The 14,417-nt window shown below is 36.7% G+C and overlaps 2 protein-coding genes and 1 pseudogene across 3 annotated transcripts; 2 read left to right on the forward strand and 1 right to left on the reverse strand.

Moving 5' to 3' along the window:
• The first annotated feature begins 394 nt into the window (after positions 1-394).
• LOC104222934 (uncharacterized) lies at positions 395-6,561 on the forward strand. 2 transcript variants are annotated; one of them, XM_009774263.2, is made up of 9 exons: positions 395-525; positions 2,979-3,264; positions 3,374-3,457; positions 4,213-4,293; positions 4,574-4,713; positions 4,819-4,933; positions 5,010-5,085; positions 6,162-6,224; positions 6,309-6,561. In XM_009774263.2, the coding sequence occupies exons 2-9, from the start codon at positions 3,203-3,205 to the stop codon at positions 6,381-6,383; spliced, it is 696 nt and encodes a 231-aa protein (XP_009772565.1). In that variant the 5' UTR covers positions 395-525; positions 2,979-3,202; the 3' UTR covers positions 6,384-6,561. The 2 variants fall into 2 exon arrangements, with proteins under 2 accessions (XP_009772565.1, XP_009772566.1); XM_009774264.2 differs by lacking the exon at positions 4,213-4,293.
• On the forward strand, positions 6,406-7,964 carry LOC104222935 (probable CoA ligase CCL7; annotated as a pseudogene).
• A 776-nt stretch (positions 7,965-8,740) lies between these two features.
• On the reverse strand, positions 8,741-12,954 carry LOC104222932 (uncharacterized). Its single transcript, XM_009774262.2, has 4 exons — positions 12,657-12,954; positions 10,447-10,552; positions 9,258-9,406; positions 8,741-9,167 (listed from the first exon to the last, which is right to left on the reverse strand). The coding sequence occupies exons 1-4, from the start codon at positions 12,795-12,797 to the stop codon at positions 9,072-9,074; spliced, it is 492 nt and encodes a 163-aa protein (XP_009772564.1). The 5' UTR covers positions 12,798-12,954; the 3' UTR covers positions 8,741-9,071.
• Between the last annotated feature and the right edge of the window lie 1,463 nt (positions 12,955-14,417).

The following is a 14,417-nucleotide window of genomic DNA, read 5'->3' on the forward strand; positions in this document are numbered from 1 at the left end:
ACCTATGTATTAGGAAAAGTCTCATTCTTTCTTGTGATCTATAACGGCGCTTTAATTTGAAAAGATATTTTATATTATAATAAAAGTTAAAAGATAGATTTGGATTTTTTTTGGACACACCATTCTCCTCATATCCTATTGTAAGATTAAAGTAAATTTTTTATTGTCCTTGTTCTTGTATTATATTCTTCTATAATTTCTAGAAGCACATTTTTTAGGAGCAAATTTTTTTTCACAAAATAATTTGAAGAAGGCTTTTCGTAGCTATTTAACAAAACTGGATAAATAATTTCAAAAGTTTTTTCACAGCTTTTTAAAACAACCTCCAGCGTTTATAGAAAAGCGCCTAAGGTACTTCGGTAAATTTTGCAGTGGCACGCGCTACTTATTTTGACACGAACTAAAACTCAAATTGTTAGGTTCTTTCTAAGAATTCGTGTCCTCGAACGCCTTCTCCAGATTTTGATCCTTTCTCCAGTTTTACTCTTCTCTCGCTGCTGAATCCGCTGCGTGTACAGTTATTGGGTGAGGTTTTCCTTCTTTCCTCCCCTCCCCCCCCCCCCCCCCTCTGTTTATCTTATTAAGATGGTTTTCTTATGATGTTTTGAAATTTAAGTTGCTTTCGCCTAAAATCCTAACCTCATTGATGATACTTTGTTGCGCCTCTGTTTTCTGTGCTTCATTTTGCGCTTTTCACGATTTAATCTTAATTTTCATCTCTTCAAACTATTTTAAAGTGCAGAAAGAATCGATTTGAGCCTATTATTTAGATACCACATCCGGACATGCATTAGAGGTATTTGGCAAATTGCCCAAAAGAAACTACGGATGTTTGTGGACCGTTTTAATTTGATTTTGACTGAGCAAAATAAGCTTCAAATATGATGTTTTGAAACTTGGGATAGTTGTGTAATCCAACAGATGCACCGTTTAATTTCACTGACCTTGTTTGTTTTTCTTTCCCCTCATGGGTTACAGAAAGGATGAATTTGTTTAAAAAATTCATGTCTAATTTCATATTTCCATGCCTTAGATGTGAGGATGAGTGAGACGCCCACAGATTGATATGATATCGTTCAATAGCAGCCACTACTTTAACTACATTTTTTCCAGATTTAAAAGAAATAATATGTAACTGTAAAAAGTTGTGATCATAGTGTGCTCCTTTTGCCGTCGCTAATGTTTAAGTTTCAGTTCAAAAATTCTGAATGTAAATGTGTTGTAACTTCCCACCATACACTTATAGGGGAGCAACTAATTGTCTATCTCAAAATTCAGTTAACTCTAAAGTTGTTATTTCTAATTATCCTACATGGATTTCTACTATGGGCTTCCCTGGTTTCTTGGTGCCTATTGGGGTTCTTGTACATCACTGTAATCAAGTAACAGGAAGGGTTGTTTTGTTTGCAACCAAGAGGCATGGCACAGCCTTTTCATTTCAGTTGTTAGCATCCCTATCTCTTGATATCTTCTTATTGATTAGAAGCTTTTTCGCACTTTCTTGCTGTTTATTTCTAAGTTAAACATACACGTGATGAGTTGATAAAGCCATGCAGACTTGAAAGCTGCAGCTGCTGAATAAGAAGCTCGTTCAGCTGAATTAACCGCTTCCTCTGTCTATGTATGTTTTCCCGAGAACCACATGACCCCTGATTGTTTTTTGATTCCTCCTCTGTTTCCGTCGATCTCTTCCGCTGATAAGTTTTGCTGCGTCGTCTATAGAGCTATTCGGTCTGTTATGCTCTACTGCGCAAACTAGGTTAAACTTTTGAAATTTTGTTTTTCGCCTTTCGCGTTTGGCTTTCCCATTTATAAGATGTTTATTTTTTCCTTCCTTCAAGATGTATATTAATCAACTCTTTGCTTTCTGGAAAATTTAATGAAATAGCTAATGTAAATACATTAGATTTAATATTAAAACATCTACAATTTCTTTGGGCTTGAATGATTTGTTTTATTGAATGCATATATTAATGGGTTTAAATCTGTTGGTTCTACTGTGGCTGATCTCTCACTTCACAATTGCCATATGAGACTTTTATGAAAGTTGCTAACTAGAGTAGCTTAATTTCGTTCTCATATATGCTGTGTGGCTATACAAATAATAATCAAAGGAGATAAAATTTTGTTTTCTTTGAAGTACTTATTCTAGGTTTCAATAAGATAGACATGCAGATTAATGTAGTTTATTTATGCAGTCTCTGAGGTATGTGATATGATAATCCTACCATTATCAACAACCAAATTACTGTTAATCCAATTTTTACTTAAAACTTCTGTTAATTGTGTGTGGTTCCTGAGAGATAGTAATAGAGTTAAATGCAAAATTTCATAGTTCCTCAAATCACTCGCTAAGCGCCAAGTCTCTGTGCCATAAGTGATGCAAGGAGCTCTCATATCTGAATAACTATCTTCAATTTTCCCATTAAAATCCTGTACGTAGCTACTTAAACCTAAGTGATGGCAAAACTATTCCATCTAAATCATGTGGAGATTTACCTTACCATGTTTACAACTATGCTAAGATGGCACTACAATATACCTCTGGAAACACTTATAGCTCCTTCTTTGCATTTGTGTTCGTCATTCTACTTCTCCTGAGCCGAGGGTCTACCGGAAATAACCTTTCTGCCTTCTAAAGATAGGATAAGGTTTGCATACATTCTACCCTCCCCAGATCCCACTTGTGGGACTATACTGGGTATGTTGTTGTATTCTACTTCTCCTTCTCTGCTTCTCTTTTAGAAATGCTTATTTGCTTACGAATTGGATAAAATCTAAGTTCTTAGCTCCAACATGCTGATTGATGTACATTTACAATCATAAAACCAGATAAGTTTTGGCGACTGCTTAGCTCTACAGTACTTTTCTCTTTGATGTTTTACTTGGATGGGTCCAGAGCTTACTGGCGATGCAAATGTAATTTATTCCAACTGATAAATTTCGACTATTAATTTTAATTTTTTTCCCATGCTTAGTGGTATTTGCGGAAACATGCTGGATCGAGTTGGATGGCAGAGTTTCTCCGAGGAATAGAGCATAAGAGCAGAATGGTTTGTTCATCTTCGTGCCTCGGACCTCGGTGATATTCTTTGCTGCTCCAGATTTTTCTGTTTCAACGCAAGCGCTACCCCCACTAGTATTTATTAGGGGCCATCATATGATCCAAATTGAAATAAGCAAAGGTGAATTGTGAAGCGGTATGCCTCGATACAAAGACGAGCCTACTGCAGTCCGTGTTTACACAATTTGTGATGAATCCAAGTGCGTTAACTCCACTTTCTTATCTCTCTGTCTTCTAAATTATATTAACAACATGAATTCAAATTTATTTAATTCTTTCATGATGTGACTTTCCTGGAATTTTGTGCAGGTATTTGATTGTGAGGAATGTTCCAGCGTTGGGCTGTGGCGATCAGCTCTCTAAATTATTCTCCACTTATGGAGAAATTGAAGAGTACGGCTTTTTTCTCAACTAATTGGAGATTTATTCGTAAATTTAAAACCTTTTGGTTTGTTTTCACTTTTGAAACTATTGCGTGTTCAATGGACTTAGTACTTTAACTCTCTGATATAGATAAGTTATATTTGTCTTTTGTTTTCAAAAGAGCATGCCATGTGAAAGTTAACAAATATGTTAGCTTAGCTAGTTCCATCTAAAAGTTAGATCAAATTTGCTGTATTTGAGCCTCTTGGGCGTAGTTCAAGTAGCAAAGGTTGAGGGACTTGTGACTTAGGTCACAAGTTCGAGCCTTGTGCTATACTAACTAAGCATGGTGTTTAAGTGGATTAGGGGAGGGGTGGAGCCATTATCTCCAAGTTTCAAAGGCTGCGGTTGGTCCCAGATGGATTTCTTGGTTATCCACAAAAAATTGCTATATTCGACAATTAAAGGTTAAATATGAAAGGTCAAAGAAGAAGAGTACACACAAAGGTAATAGAGAACCAATACTGCATCTTGCTCTTTATGGAGTATCTATTTTGTGTTTTCATTGGGGAGAGGTGGATGGTGGAGAGGATATCACATATCTGCTTGTTGAAACTATGTATTCTTGCATCGTGTAGTTGTCATTTTGCTTTGAGAATATACTTAGAATGGTGAGTGTACTCAGTGATACGGACTTTGAAGATAAAGTTTGATGATTTTAGGGTAGTGTCAATACTGTCCTTTAGTGTATTACCTTTATCTTTATTGTTCTTTTGGTTTCTTAGATGTAAACCTATGGATGGTGAAGATTGCGAGCCGTTTACAGATGTCTTCTGGATCAAGTTTTATCGGGTTGACAATGCCAGGTGATTCAATGTTTGGATCATCACCATTATATCTAGAGATCTAGATGGATATTGTTATTTTCTTTTTTAGTACAAAAATGTGATTCCTGGTATGAGAAAGGGCAAATTATCTACTGCAAGAGGACTCCAATTCCCCTATAACACAATCAAAAGAATGTCGAAGAAACTGGTTCAGCATAGCACATATTTTCTTGGCGATGGTTTCCATGCAATTTTTATATATATGCACGTCTGTGTTTGTATTGCACCATGACTTATGTTTACATATTTGCGACTCCAGGTTTTCCAAAAGGAAATTGGACGAGTCTGTTTTCCTCGGGAACAGGTTACAGGTCTCTTATGCACCTCAATTTGAGAGTCTGCATGAAACGAAGGAGAAGTTAGAAGCGAGGAGAAAGGAAGTTTTAGCACGATTAAATCGTAAGTACCTTATCACAAAGTTAGCAATTAACTTGTCCAATGAGAAAAGTTCTACCTTTATTTTGTAGACCCTAGTTTCTTATTCTGGGATCAATGTTCTTTCAGCTGGAAGGTCGAAAGGATCTGCGACATATCGACCGGATGTGGTTGGTGAGCCCTCTCCAGCTTCCTCTCCAGCTCAGTTGAATTCTATTGCTCAATCAGTTGGCGCTAACCAAAGGTAGTTCAATCGAGATGCTCTAAATTGACTTTTGAGTTTTGTATATCAAGATAGAGTAAAATCATTTTCATTGTAGGCAGAGCTCTAATTTGCAGTATAACTCTGCTCATGACATAAAGGGTTCTCCTGTGACAATGGTTTCTTCAGACAAGGTTCGTCATAGCGTCACATATGTAACATCTCCTTCCATTTTGACTTTTAGCAACTGCTTTTAACATTGTTATCAAACTCCATAGTCAAATTATGAAGCAGGGGGTCGGTTGCCAGATAATCATTTCTGTGCAAGGTAGAGTGCGTGACGGTTGTATTTGTGTCTGTAAAATTTAGGCAGATCCCCTTAGGTTTTGAAAACTAGGAGACTTAGCACACCCGTTATTACGCTTGTAGTTGGTACATTAACAAAAAGCAAGAAGAATGTTGAAGGGGAGAAAAATCAAGTGAAAATCTTCTTTGATTGTTGTGCCTTGGCAATATCAAGCTGTAGATAGGTTGCCAAGGGGCAGGGGCAGATTTTCGCGGCATGGGTTGTTGTGACTTCGAATAAAAAGAATGATTACTGTGGATATCTTGTTTAATTGCTTGATGGAGAATTACCAAGGAATGGGGTCATCAGCGAGTGCTGGGATGGCAAAGTTAGGAACTTTCATTGGTTAATCTGATTTCGAGCGTGTACTCCCCTGAGTTAAGCCTTGGGCTCTTAGTGTTGGTATCGAGGAGAGGACTCAGGATTATTTAGATTGGGTATCATGTGGGGCACCTTATTGGGGTAAGCCTGCCTAGCTTGGTGGAGCATGGATTGGTTTAGCTAAATGTTTGTTTGGCTAGTGAGGGTCATGAAAGCAAAGTTCATCAGCAGAAACGTCCAATTGCTTATTTAAGAGATATGACATTGTATTTGGTCCTATCTCATTCTACTTCTAGACACGAAGAGGAATTACAATGAGCCCCTTAGAGAAGAGAGGGGAATAAACCTAGAGAATTAAGCATTTCTTTTGAAAATGATTATTCCATTCTCCAATTCTGTCAGGCCACCACTTTTGAGATGTTCTAATTATAGAACTACCCTTTTTAATGATTTCCTGAGGGCAAATGATGGCTTCAACTTTTCTTTGCAACACTAATATGAACTCTATGTGTGTGATATTTGCCTACTGCATGCAGGTTATCAACACTTGGTTTTAAATTTTTCTAGAATGACAGTGTTTTCTCCCCTTTGGTACTATGTCAGGAATACTTTCCTTCACAATCAATGAATCAAACAGTTAAGCTGGTGAGAGAGAAACTAAAGAAGGTGAACAATCAACATTCTTCTGACGTACAATAATTGAATTTTAGATGTTTATTTTATTTGACAATTTGTTCTGTTCTTCTTTAGATACAATCCAGTGTGGACCATTTAGAAGGTGAACCATCCAAGAGAAAACGTGTTGATAATAGGAGAAGGATATAAGTGCGGGTGTTGAAAAGAGAATATGGCTGCGGATGAGTTTTTTCTTTTTTCCATGTTGTCTGCAGAATATGTCGACTCTGGTTAAACCATTACTTTTTCTCAGTTCAAGTCCATGGTGTCCAGAATTTTCTATGGCATTCTTCACCAACTGAGTATCGAGAAAGACGACTTTGTTCTATTTTTTCTCTCAACTCTATCCAATTCCCTCTTTATCTCTTTGGTATCGCTGCCATAGGTGCCATTGCTCCAATTGTTAATCCTATGTACAGTTTCAGAACTTTCCAGGCAAGTTAAAGACTGTAAACTGAAGCTTATTGTGACTGTCCCTGAATTGCTTGATTAGTTAGTTAATAGGTCTAATTTACCTATTTTGCTTTTGACTCACCAGAAAAATTCTAATTTGTGTGTTATAATGTCCACTGAGCTAGTTGATAAAGCAATGTATGTGAACTAGGATAACTGCGGATAAAGCAAAGTGACACTGCAGCATTGTTTTATTATTTGGGTACAACAGGGGATTAGCAAAGGAGTGGTTTCGACACACAGGAATTTCATTGCTGTATCTTTAATGGTGACTACTGATCAAGATTTGGTGGGGTGAACTGCATAATGTGTTTTTGGGTGTGTTGCCTATGTTTCATGCGTTTGGTCTTGCTATTATTATGTATTCACAGTTACATAGGGACAATGATGTTGTATCTATGGCTGAGTTTGATTTGGAAGTGATTTTGAAAACCATTGAAAAGTATTGGGTGCCGCATTTATGGGATTGTGCCTCCGGTTGCTTTAGTATTGGCTAAGAATTCTAGCGTCGTTGAAGCATATATTGGGTCTGGTGCTGCACTTTTGGGAAGGAGTTGATGGAGGAATGCGCCGAGAACTTTCGTGAGGCTGTTGTTGCTCAGGGATATGGTATGACAGAAGCATGTGGGATTCACTCATTGGAGAATGAATATGTATGCCGAAGACACAGAGGATCAGCAGGGTCTCTACTTCATGGAGTGGAGGCTCAAATAGTTGGTGCTGATAAACTGAAGCCTCTTCCTCCCGGAGAATTAAGGGAGATATGGGTACATGGTCATGAATCATGATGCAAGGCTGTTTCAACAATCCACAAGCCACAAGGCTGACTATATATGATCAGAGCTGGGTCATATAACATACTGGAGTTATTGGGTACTTTGATGAGAAAGGAATACTTTGTCATTGACAGGATCAAAGAGCTCATCTAGTACAAAGTTTCAGGTCGCACCAGCAGAGCTTGAAGGTCTACTTGTTTCTCATCCTTAAATATTAGATGCTGTTGTTTTCCCGTTTCCTCATGTCTAAGGCTGGTGAGATTCCAGCTCGCTTCATAGCGCTCTGACTGAAGAAGAAGTCCAGAAGTTCATTGCAGATCAGGTTTCGCGTTTCAAAAGATTGCGGAGGGTGACTTGCATAAACAATGTCCCCAAGTCAGCCTGTTGGAAAATCTAAGAGAACAAATTGAGAAGGTTCGACCAAACTGTATATGATTTGCATAGTTCACTGATTGATTGTTAAATGAGCATCCATCTACTGGAGACAGTTGCATAAACTCAATCTCCGTGCTTCTCGCATAGTGACACAATTGTATCGATGGTGCGAAATTATATGTAACATGTGTAATAAAAGATTTAAAACTGGAACTAGTAATTATAGGGGCGGAGCTATGTAGGGGTTCAATTGAATCCCCTTTCTCAGAATAGGGCAAAAACGAATCACTTTGCTTATTATGCACGCTGTTGAATCCCCTTGCATAAACAAAGATTCTAGTATACTGTCAAAAGTTGCTTTAGGTCACAGGTCCAAAATCCCAAGAATGACTTTTTTTAAAAAAAAAAATCTTTTTATTGTTAAATCTCTTTGATTGCTCTGCCACTACTTGTAAATATCGTTAGTTATACCATTTATCTTACAAGAATATACCAAGTACTTGTAAAGATTTTCCCCGGTCTATCTTACGCTTTATGACGAAAGGCATAAGTGGACCCCAAGGGATTTCAAAGGTATAATCTAGGTAACGAAAAGCAGACCCAATTGGTTCATCAAACCACGTTATCTTCCTTGGCCAGTTCATCTTCACGTTCTGCTCCACTATTGTAACCACTTTTTCTTTCTTACAGTTAGAGAGTTGTCCAACAGAACACCAGGAAATGTGAATTAGCGTGGAAAAAAAGAGCCACAAATCCATAATAACAGACCTTCAACCTAGTATGGGGAAAAGATGCTAGGCATCTTCATGATAAATGGTATAATTCGAATATTTCAAGTTATTCTACGAGAAAATTAAGGCTTTTCCCCTCTCGATCCTTCACTTTTCCTGCTTCACATGCAGGTTTTTTTGGAGACATAGCTCAATTTAATTTTGATATAAAGAAATTCAATAATCGACACTGCAAGATAAACAATAGGGGGCAGCGCTTCTAACACGGGTTACAAAAGCAAGGAAGGCTATACTGATTTCAGCTCTGCCCAAAACTATTTAAACACATTTAAATAAGGAAAGGTTGGCAAAAGCAATCCTTAATGTAACGACTGTTTCGTGGTCGTGGTCTAAGCTAAGGGATTCTCTTCACTAGTCTCGTGTAATGGAGTAAGGGTTTGCATAAACCGGTATTCCAGGAGCCTACCCTATGCTCCAGTCATAGCAGAGCAGCACTATGTTTGTTAATCCTCCTTGTTACGAGCTAGTCTGGCCCGATGTCTAAGCTCAGCTTTTTTCCACCTCACAATCAGGTAACATAGTGAAAAGAGGGTATTAACCTGCAAAGAAGAAAAGTGCACAGCAAATTAGTGAGTGAAAAAACTAGAAATGACGGAAACAAACAGAAAGGAATGACCACATATACTCACCAAGATTATTATTGCAATAACCAACAGAGGCCCAGACCAGAGTGTGGAAAGAAAAATGCCGTGTGAATCAAAGTAATTCTGGCGCGCAAAGCTTTTCCAGTTTGCAGCTAATAAGCCATTAAACCTTTCAGCACTATACACTCCTCCAACTGCATCATAAGGAAACTAAAGAAGTAAGGCAAAAGGAACATATTCACATACTGCAATTCAAAAGATCAAGCTTCTAACATGCGAGCTAAAAAGATGCCTTCACTTCAGCAGTTTCACAACAAAAGTTACAAGCATATAGAACGTAAGTTGCTGTAACGGCCTCAAAACTTATGCTTTCAATTAAGCCACAACTTTTTTCTTTTTTGGAACTTTTAATTTGAAAACCAACAAATATGTAGTTTTATACACCAAAAACCTAGACAACCAAGAGGAGGAAATGAATAAACTCCAAGAGTTTAGCTTGTGTTCAAAGAACATAAAAAGCAATCACCAGAAAACTGAAGTTCTATGTAACTTTGCAAAAGAGGAACGCTAGCAATCCATGTAGAAGTTCTGACTGATCATTCTGGAACTGTACTACGTCAATGAGCTTTTGAAGTTGTCTACCACGGATTACTCTCACTCTACGGAGCCAAAGCTGTTCTAGTTGTCGCAAATTGGTTATCAGAACAAATCAATTTCCAGGCATGATAGTTTGCATAAAATCTATGAGTTATTCGCTGATTGCCTGAAATCTTTTTTGCAGAGTTCTAAGTATACATCCTACAGTAGAGTCACTCTTCTTAACTTCTGGGATCGCAGAGTCCACTAAGAATGCTTTAAGCATTTACTCTGCATGAAATGGACACATCATAGAGGGTTTGCCTCAACATGTCTTTTCACTTCATTTCTTCCCTTTAGTCAGTACCATATTTTATTATCCTCTTCCTTACGATTCAAGGAATATGTCTGAAAAACGTATCACGATGAAACATCATATCCAAAGATGCAAAACATAAAATAAATTTTTTGTTAAGAAAGAGAGAACTAAAAAGGAGATAACGGCGGGTAAAGAAACAGAACTAGGAAAAGGGGTTAAAAACTGAGCTGAAGAACACCAACACTACTAGATTAATTTCAAGGTCTTGAGTGCTAATATACCTAAGCAAGTAAAAAGAAGAAATATCAGATCAGGTTACAATAAAAAGAGGACGCTTACGTGCAAGAAGGAACAAAAACATCTGGAAATTGATGTTCTTCCGCGAGACAAATGATACAAGAAGAAACATGGCATGAAATGAAAGAAGACATATCAACCAAGGTTCCTGCAAAAGGAAAAGGAAAACCAACAATAAGAAAGACAACCAGAAAGCTCGTCCATGTCAAGATGCCAAAATCTCATATTTGACAAGGTCAAATAACATCTTTGTTAGCCAAAGAGACTAGTTGCTCAAAGATAAATACTGATGCATATATATTGATAAGGTAATAATTCTCATGAAGAAAATATTGATAAGGTAATAATGAATATATTATCTCATACAAATAGTGTTTTAATATGCTTCCAAAAAAAATTGTATTTCAATTTCCAAGCAAAATTTGAACATATAGCTTTAGCTTCTCTCTAGTACTCTCCTTGTATTGCATTAGACAGCTTGCAGCACCAGCCACATCTCATGTGACTTTGCTCCACTTGAGCATCAATTAGAGCTCTTAGATACTCTTGCTCATCTTCAGTTTCATAAGTAGGGGACCAAAAAAAGAATATACAAAGTGCGTAAAAGGAAGAAAGTAACTAGACATAAGAAGATTAGCATTAAGAACCATATAGCACAAGAAGAGGGTAAGCGGATTCTAATGTAGAGAAAGGAAGATATAGTGAAACTGGATAGACCATGGCCCTTACTTCTAAAGCATTACAAGTGGCTCGATAGCCTCTACAGTTTGCCTATGTGTGCTGGAAGGCTAAAGCATCAGTGGTCATTCTAGATACGTATATTCTAACTGAAACTCCAATAAGGAGAAAAGAAATGGCAGCAGATGATGACCTGTGAACATAAGTTAATGGGTGCCAAGAGCAAGTGGATATTTGATAGATTTGACGTTATATTAAAGTTCAGGTGGATTTCTTACAAGACAGATGGAATAAATATAAAAGCTTAAGCTTGAGGATGCTCCTAATATTAACACTTCACAGGAACAAGTGCTCAGCAGACTTATTCTTCACATTGGACAATGCGTGCAAGGGTATAGATAAGACGAACGCAACTGCATGATATTTCATGTGAAGAATACATTCCATAATTTTGCTAAATGAAAGTTAACAGCGAAGTTTAGACTCCATAAACACTCCAGCAACTTGCTCCAATCAAAAACTATTTAGTTCCTTCAATTGGATAATTCTACCACTTCATATTTCTGGTCAAATGTTTCTCATCTTGATTCTTCCTATGCATCAAAGCAATAGCTCTATTTTGGCTACAACGATCCATTTTCTTCACTGTAATTCCCTATTGACATCAGGCAAGTATGGCTTTTCCTTGTGGAGCATATAAGAGTCCAAATTAAAGCATGTTAAAATCCTCACTTCAAATGAAAAGATATCCATTTAAATTATTTGATTGTGCACGTCCATCCAAGTGTAGATTTCCCTTGTAAAGGATATGAGAGTTTAAAGTAAAAAAAATGGTATATTTCTATTAAAAAGGGAATAAGAATTCCACTTAATGAAATGACATCCATTTAAGCTATGTGATTGTGAGAGCCTAGGTGAAGATTAATCTTATATTTGAAGGTTAAAATTTCTGAACCTATTCTATTCAGCTAGACCATCATCTGTGGTTGTCTTTCCGCATATCTACTGCTAGCGATAAGTTATCACTTGATTAATAGCGGAAACCAGCATAATCTAGATAATGACTTGGATCAAGGATAAAAAGAAAAAAACAAATATTCATGAGTTTGCATGCTAAGTATGTTCGGCATCACTTCACCGACAATAATGTGAAAGCCAGCTTGAAGTTATCCATTAGTTGAAACTTGGAAGTAACATAGCACAGAAACTACAATTTCATGCTGATGATACTAAATATTCAATTGCTAATCTTCTCTGTATTGTTCCAATCTCATCATTTGTCCCTGAACGGACAAGAATATTGATTATTCAATAGGAATACACAAAGGAAAATGTTTATATTTTTTTAAATTTTACTCTCCTTTTGGTAAATTAAGAAAGACAAACTCTATTTCTTTTATAATGGTAGTGTTCAGCCAACTTGCACACCCTCGACTATTCCACCTCGGCATAACAAGAAAGTCCCAGTACAAAATTTTCCCAAAAAAAAAAAAATAATAATAACAGAACCCTAACAAAATCTGGTTTTTACATAGTTGGTAGCATTTGTAGGAGTTGGATAAAAAGGGAAATACCGTCCAGTCGATGGCGTGGAAGAAGCCGATGAAGTTGTCATAGGCGGGTCTAAGACTGGACCTCATCCCTGCACTGAATTTCTCAACGAGATCTACCACTTGGTCCATATGAGAATTCAAAGCTGATGTTAATTCCTCCATTGTTGCCTCTCAAAAATCTGCTGCTTTTGAGATCAAGAAAAGTGCCGCTTCTGTTTCTGCAAATCTTGGAGAGTAGCTGTGAGTCTGGGTAGTATTGTTTGGTGTGTTCTACACTCCTTCAACTCCTTCGTGTGGAGCTTTCTCGGCTATTGCTAAAGCACCCCTCTAGTTAATCAACCTATTCGTGAAATTGCTGTCAGTTTCGCTACCTCGTTACTTGCCGCCCCCTACTTTCAACAAGTGTCAAATTAGCCCTATGATCTATTTTATTTTGCTTGATTAGATCCAGAAATGGATTCAAGGTTTGAAGTTTATGGTTCCTAAAATGATTTCAAATTAATATATAATAACTAGGTTTACATTCAAATATTACATATTACAGGATCTATGCAAAAGTTATTAGGTTAGCTGTAATTTATAGGGAGAATTACACCCCTTGTCACTTGGCCCAACAACCCATCAGAAAATGGCCCACTTTTGGAGCTCTTACCCAGTATAGCCCAGGTTGTACATAACCTAAAAATTATTTTTATCAGTTAGCCCACCTTTTTTTTTCTTAGTTCTTCTCCTTCTTCTTCTTCTTTTTCCCATATCATGCCTTTGCACCCCCAAAATTTTTCTATCATTGTTATTCTCCTTCAATTCTTCTTCCAGATTCATAGATGATAATCTCTTATGAAATGCATTATTCTGTAATTTTGTCACTTGTGGTTCAAAGATTCGATTTTAGAAAATTGGGTTTTTCGATTTGTTAGTTGTTTGGAATGGGCGTTGTCCCAATTGATTGGAATTATCAACAGGAATTCAAAACTTAATTTCAAGTGATTTGGAGTAGATTTATGCAGGATTTTAGTTAAATTTCATAGGATGCCCAAGGCAGAAGAAGAACCCGTGAAGCTCCATTGATAGGATTCATCTGTGTTATAATGTATAATATTGTATAAATAGTATACAAAGTGTATAAACACCTCTTATATACTATTTTATACAAGGTTGATACATAAATCAAGTATTTGGTGAATTTCTCACATTTTCTTCTCCTTCTTCTTCTTATACACCTGTATACATAGTGTATCACGAATATTTTTACTACTGTGATTGTACATCTTTATACACTTTTATACAACTATATACATAATGTACCTCTCTGTATAAAAGTGTATAACATTGTATAAAAGTGTATAAGCATCTATGATGAACTTTTTGTACGATTTTCACTTGCACTTCTTGTATAAAACTAGTCCAAATCTCCAGCAAATAACTTCAAACTTTGTGTCCAACCTACTTAGACTATTTCTAATAAGTTCAAATAATACCCACTCTAGATTTCTCACAAAATCACAATCAAAATTTAAGAAGATTAGCATTGAACGAGATGATATTTTATGTTTCTCACGTCTGATTTTGCGTTTTGTAGTTGTTATAGGTATGTATAAACTTGAGGAAAAAAGAGAATAAAAACTCGCGGATATTCACGCCTAAAGATACAAAAAATAAGAAAATGGAAAAAAATAATTCGGAGAAATATTGGTTATGGGAGAAGGCATGAATGAGTGTTGACTGAGTGTCTCGATCATTGGTTATACTAAAAATAGGGAACTGATTTTCGTTTTCATTTGT

Source organism: Nicotiana sylvestris, chromosome 8 (assembly GCF_000393655.2).
Source record: "Nicotiana sylvestris chromosome 8, ASM39365v2, whole genome shotgun sequence".
NCBI lineage: Eukaryota > Viridiplantae > Streptophyta > Magnoliopsida > Solanales > Solanaceae > Nicotiana > Nicotiana sylvestris.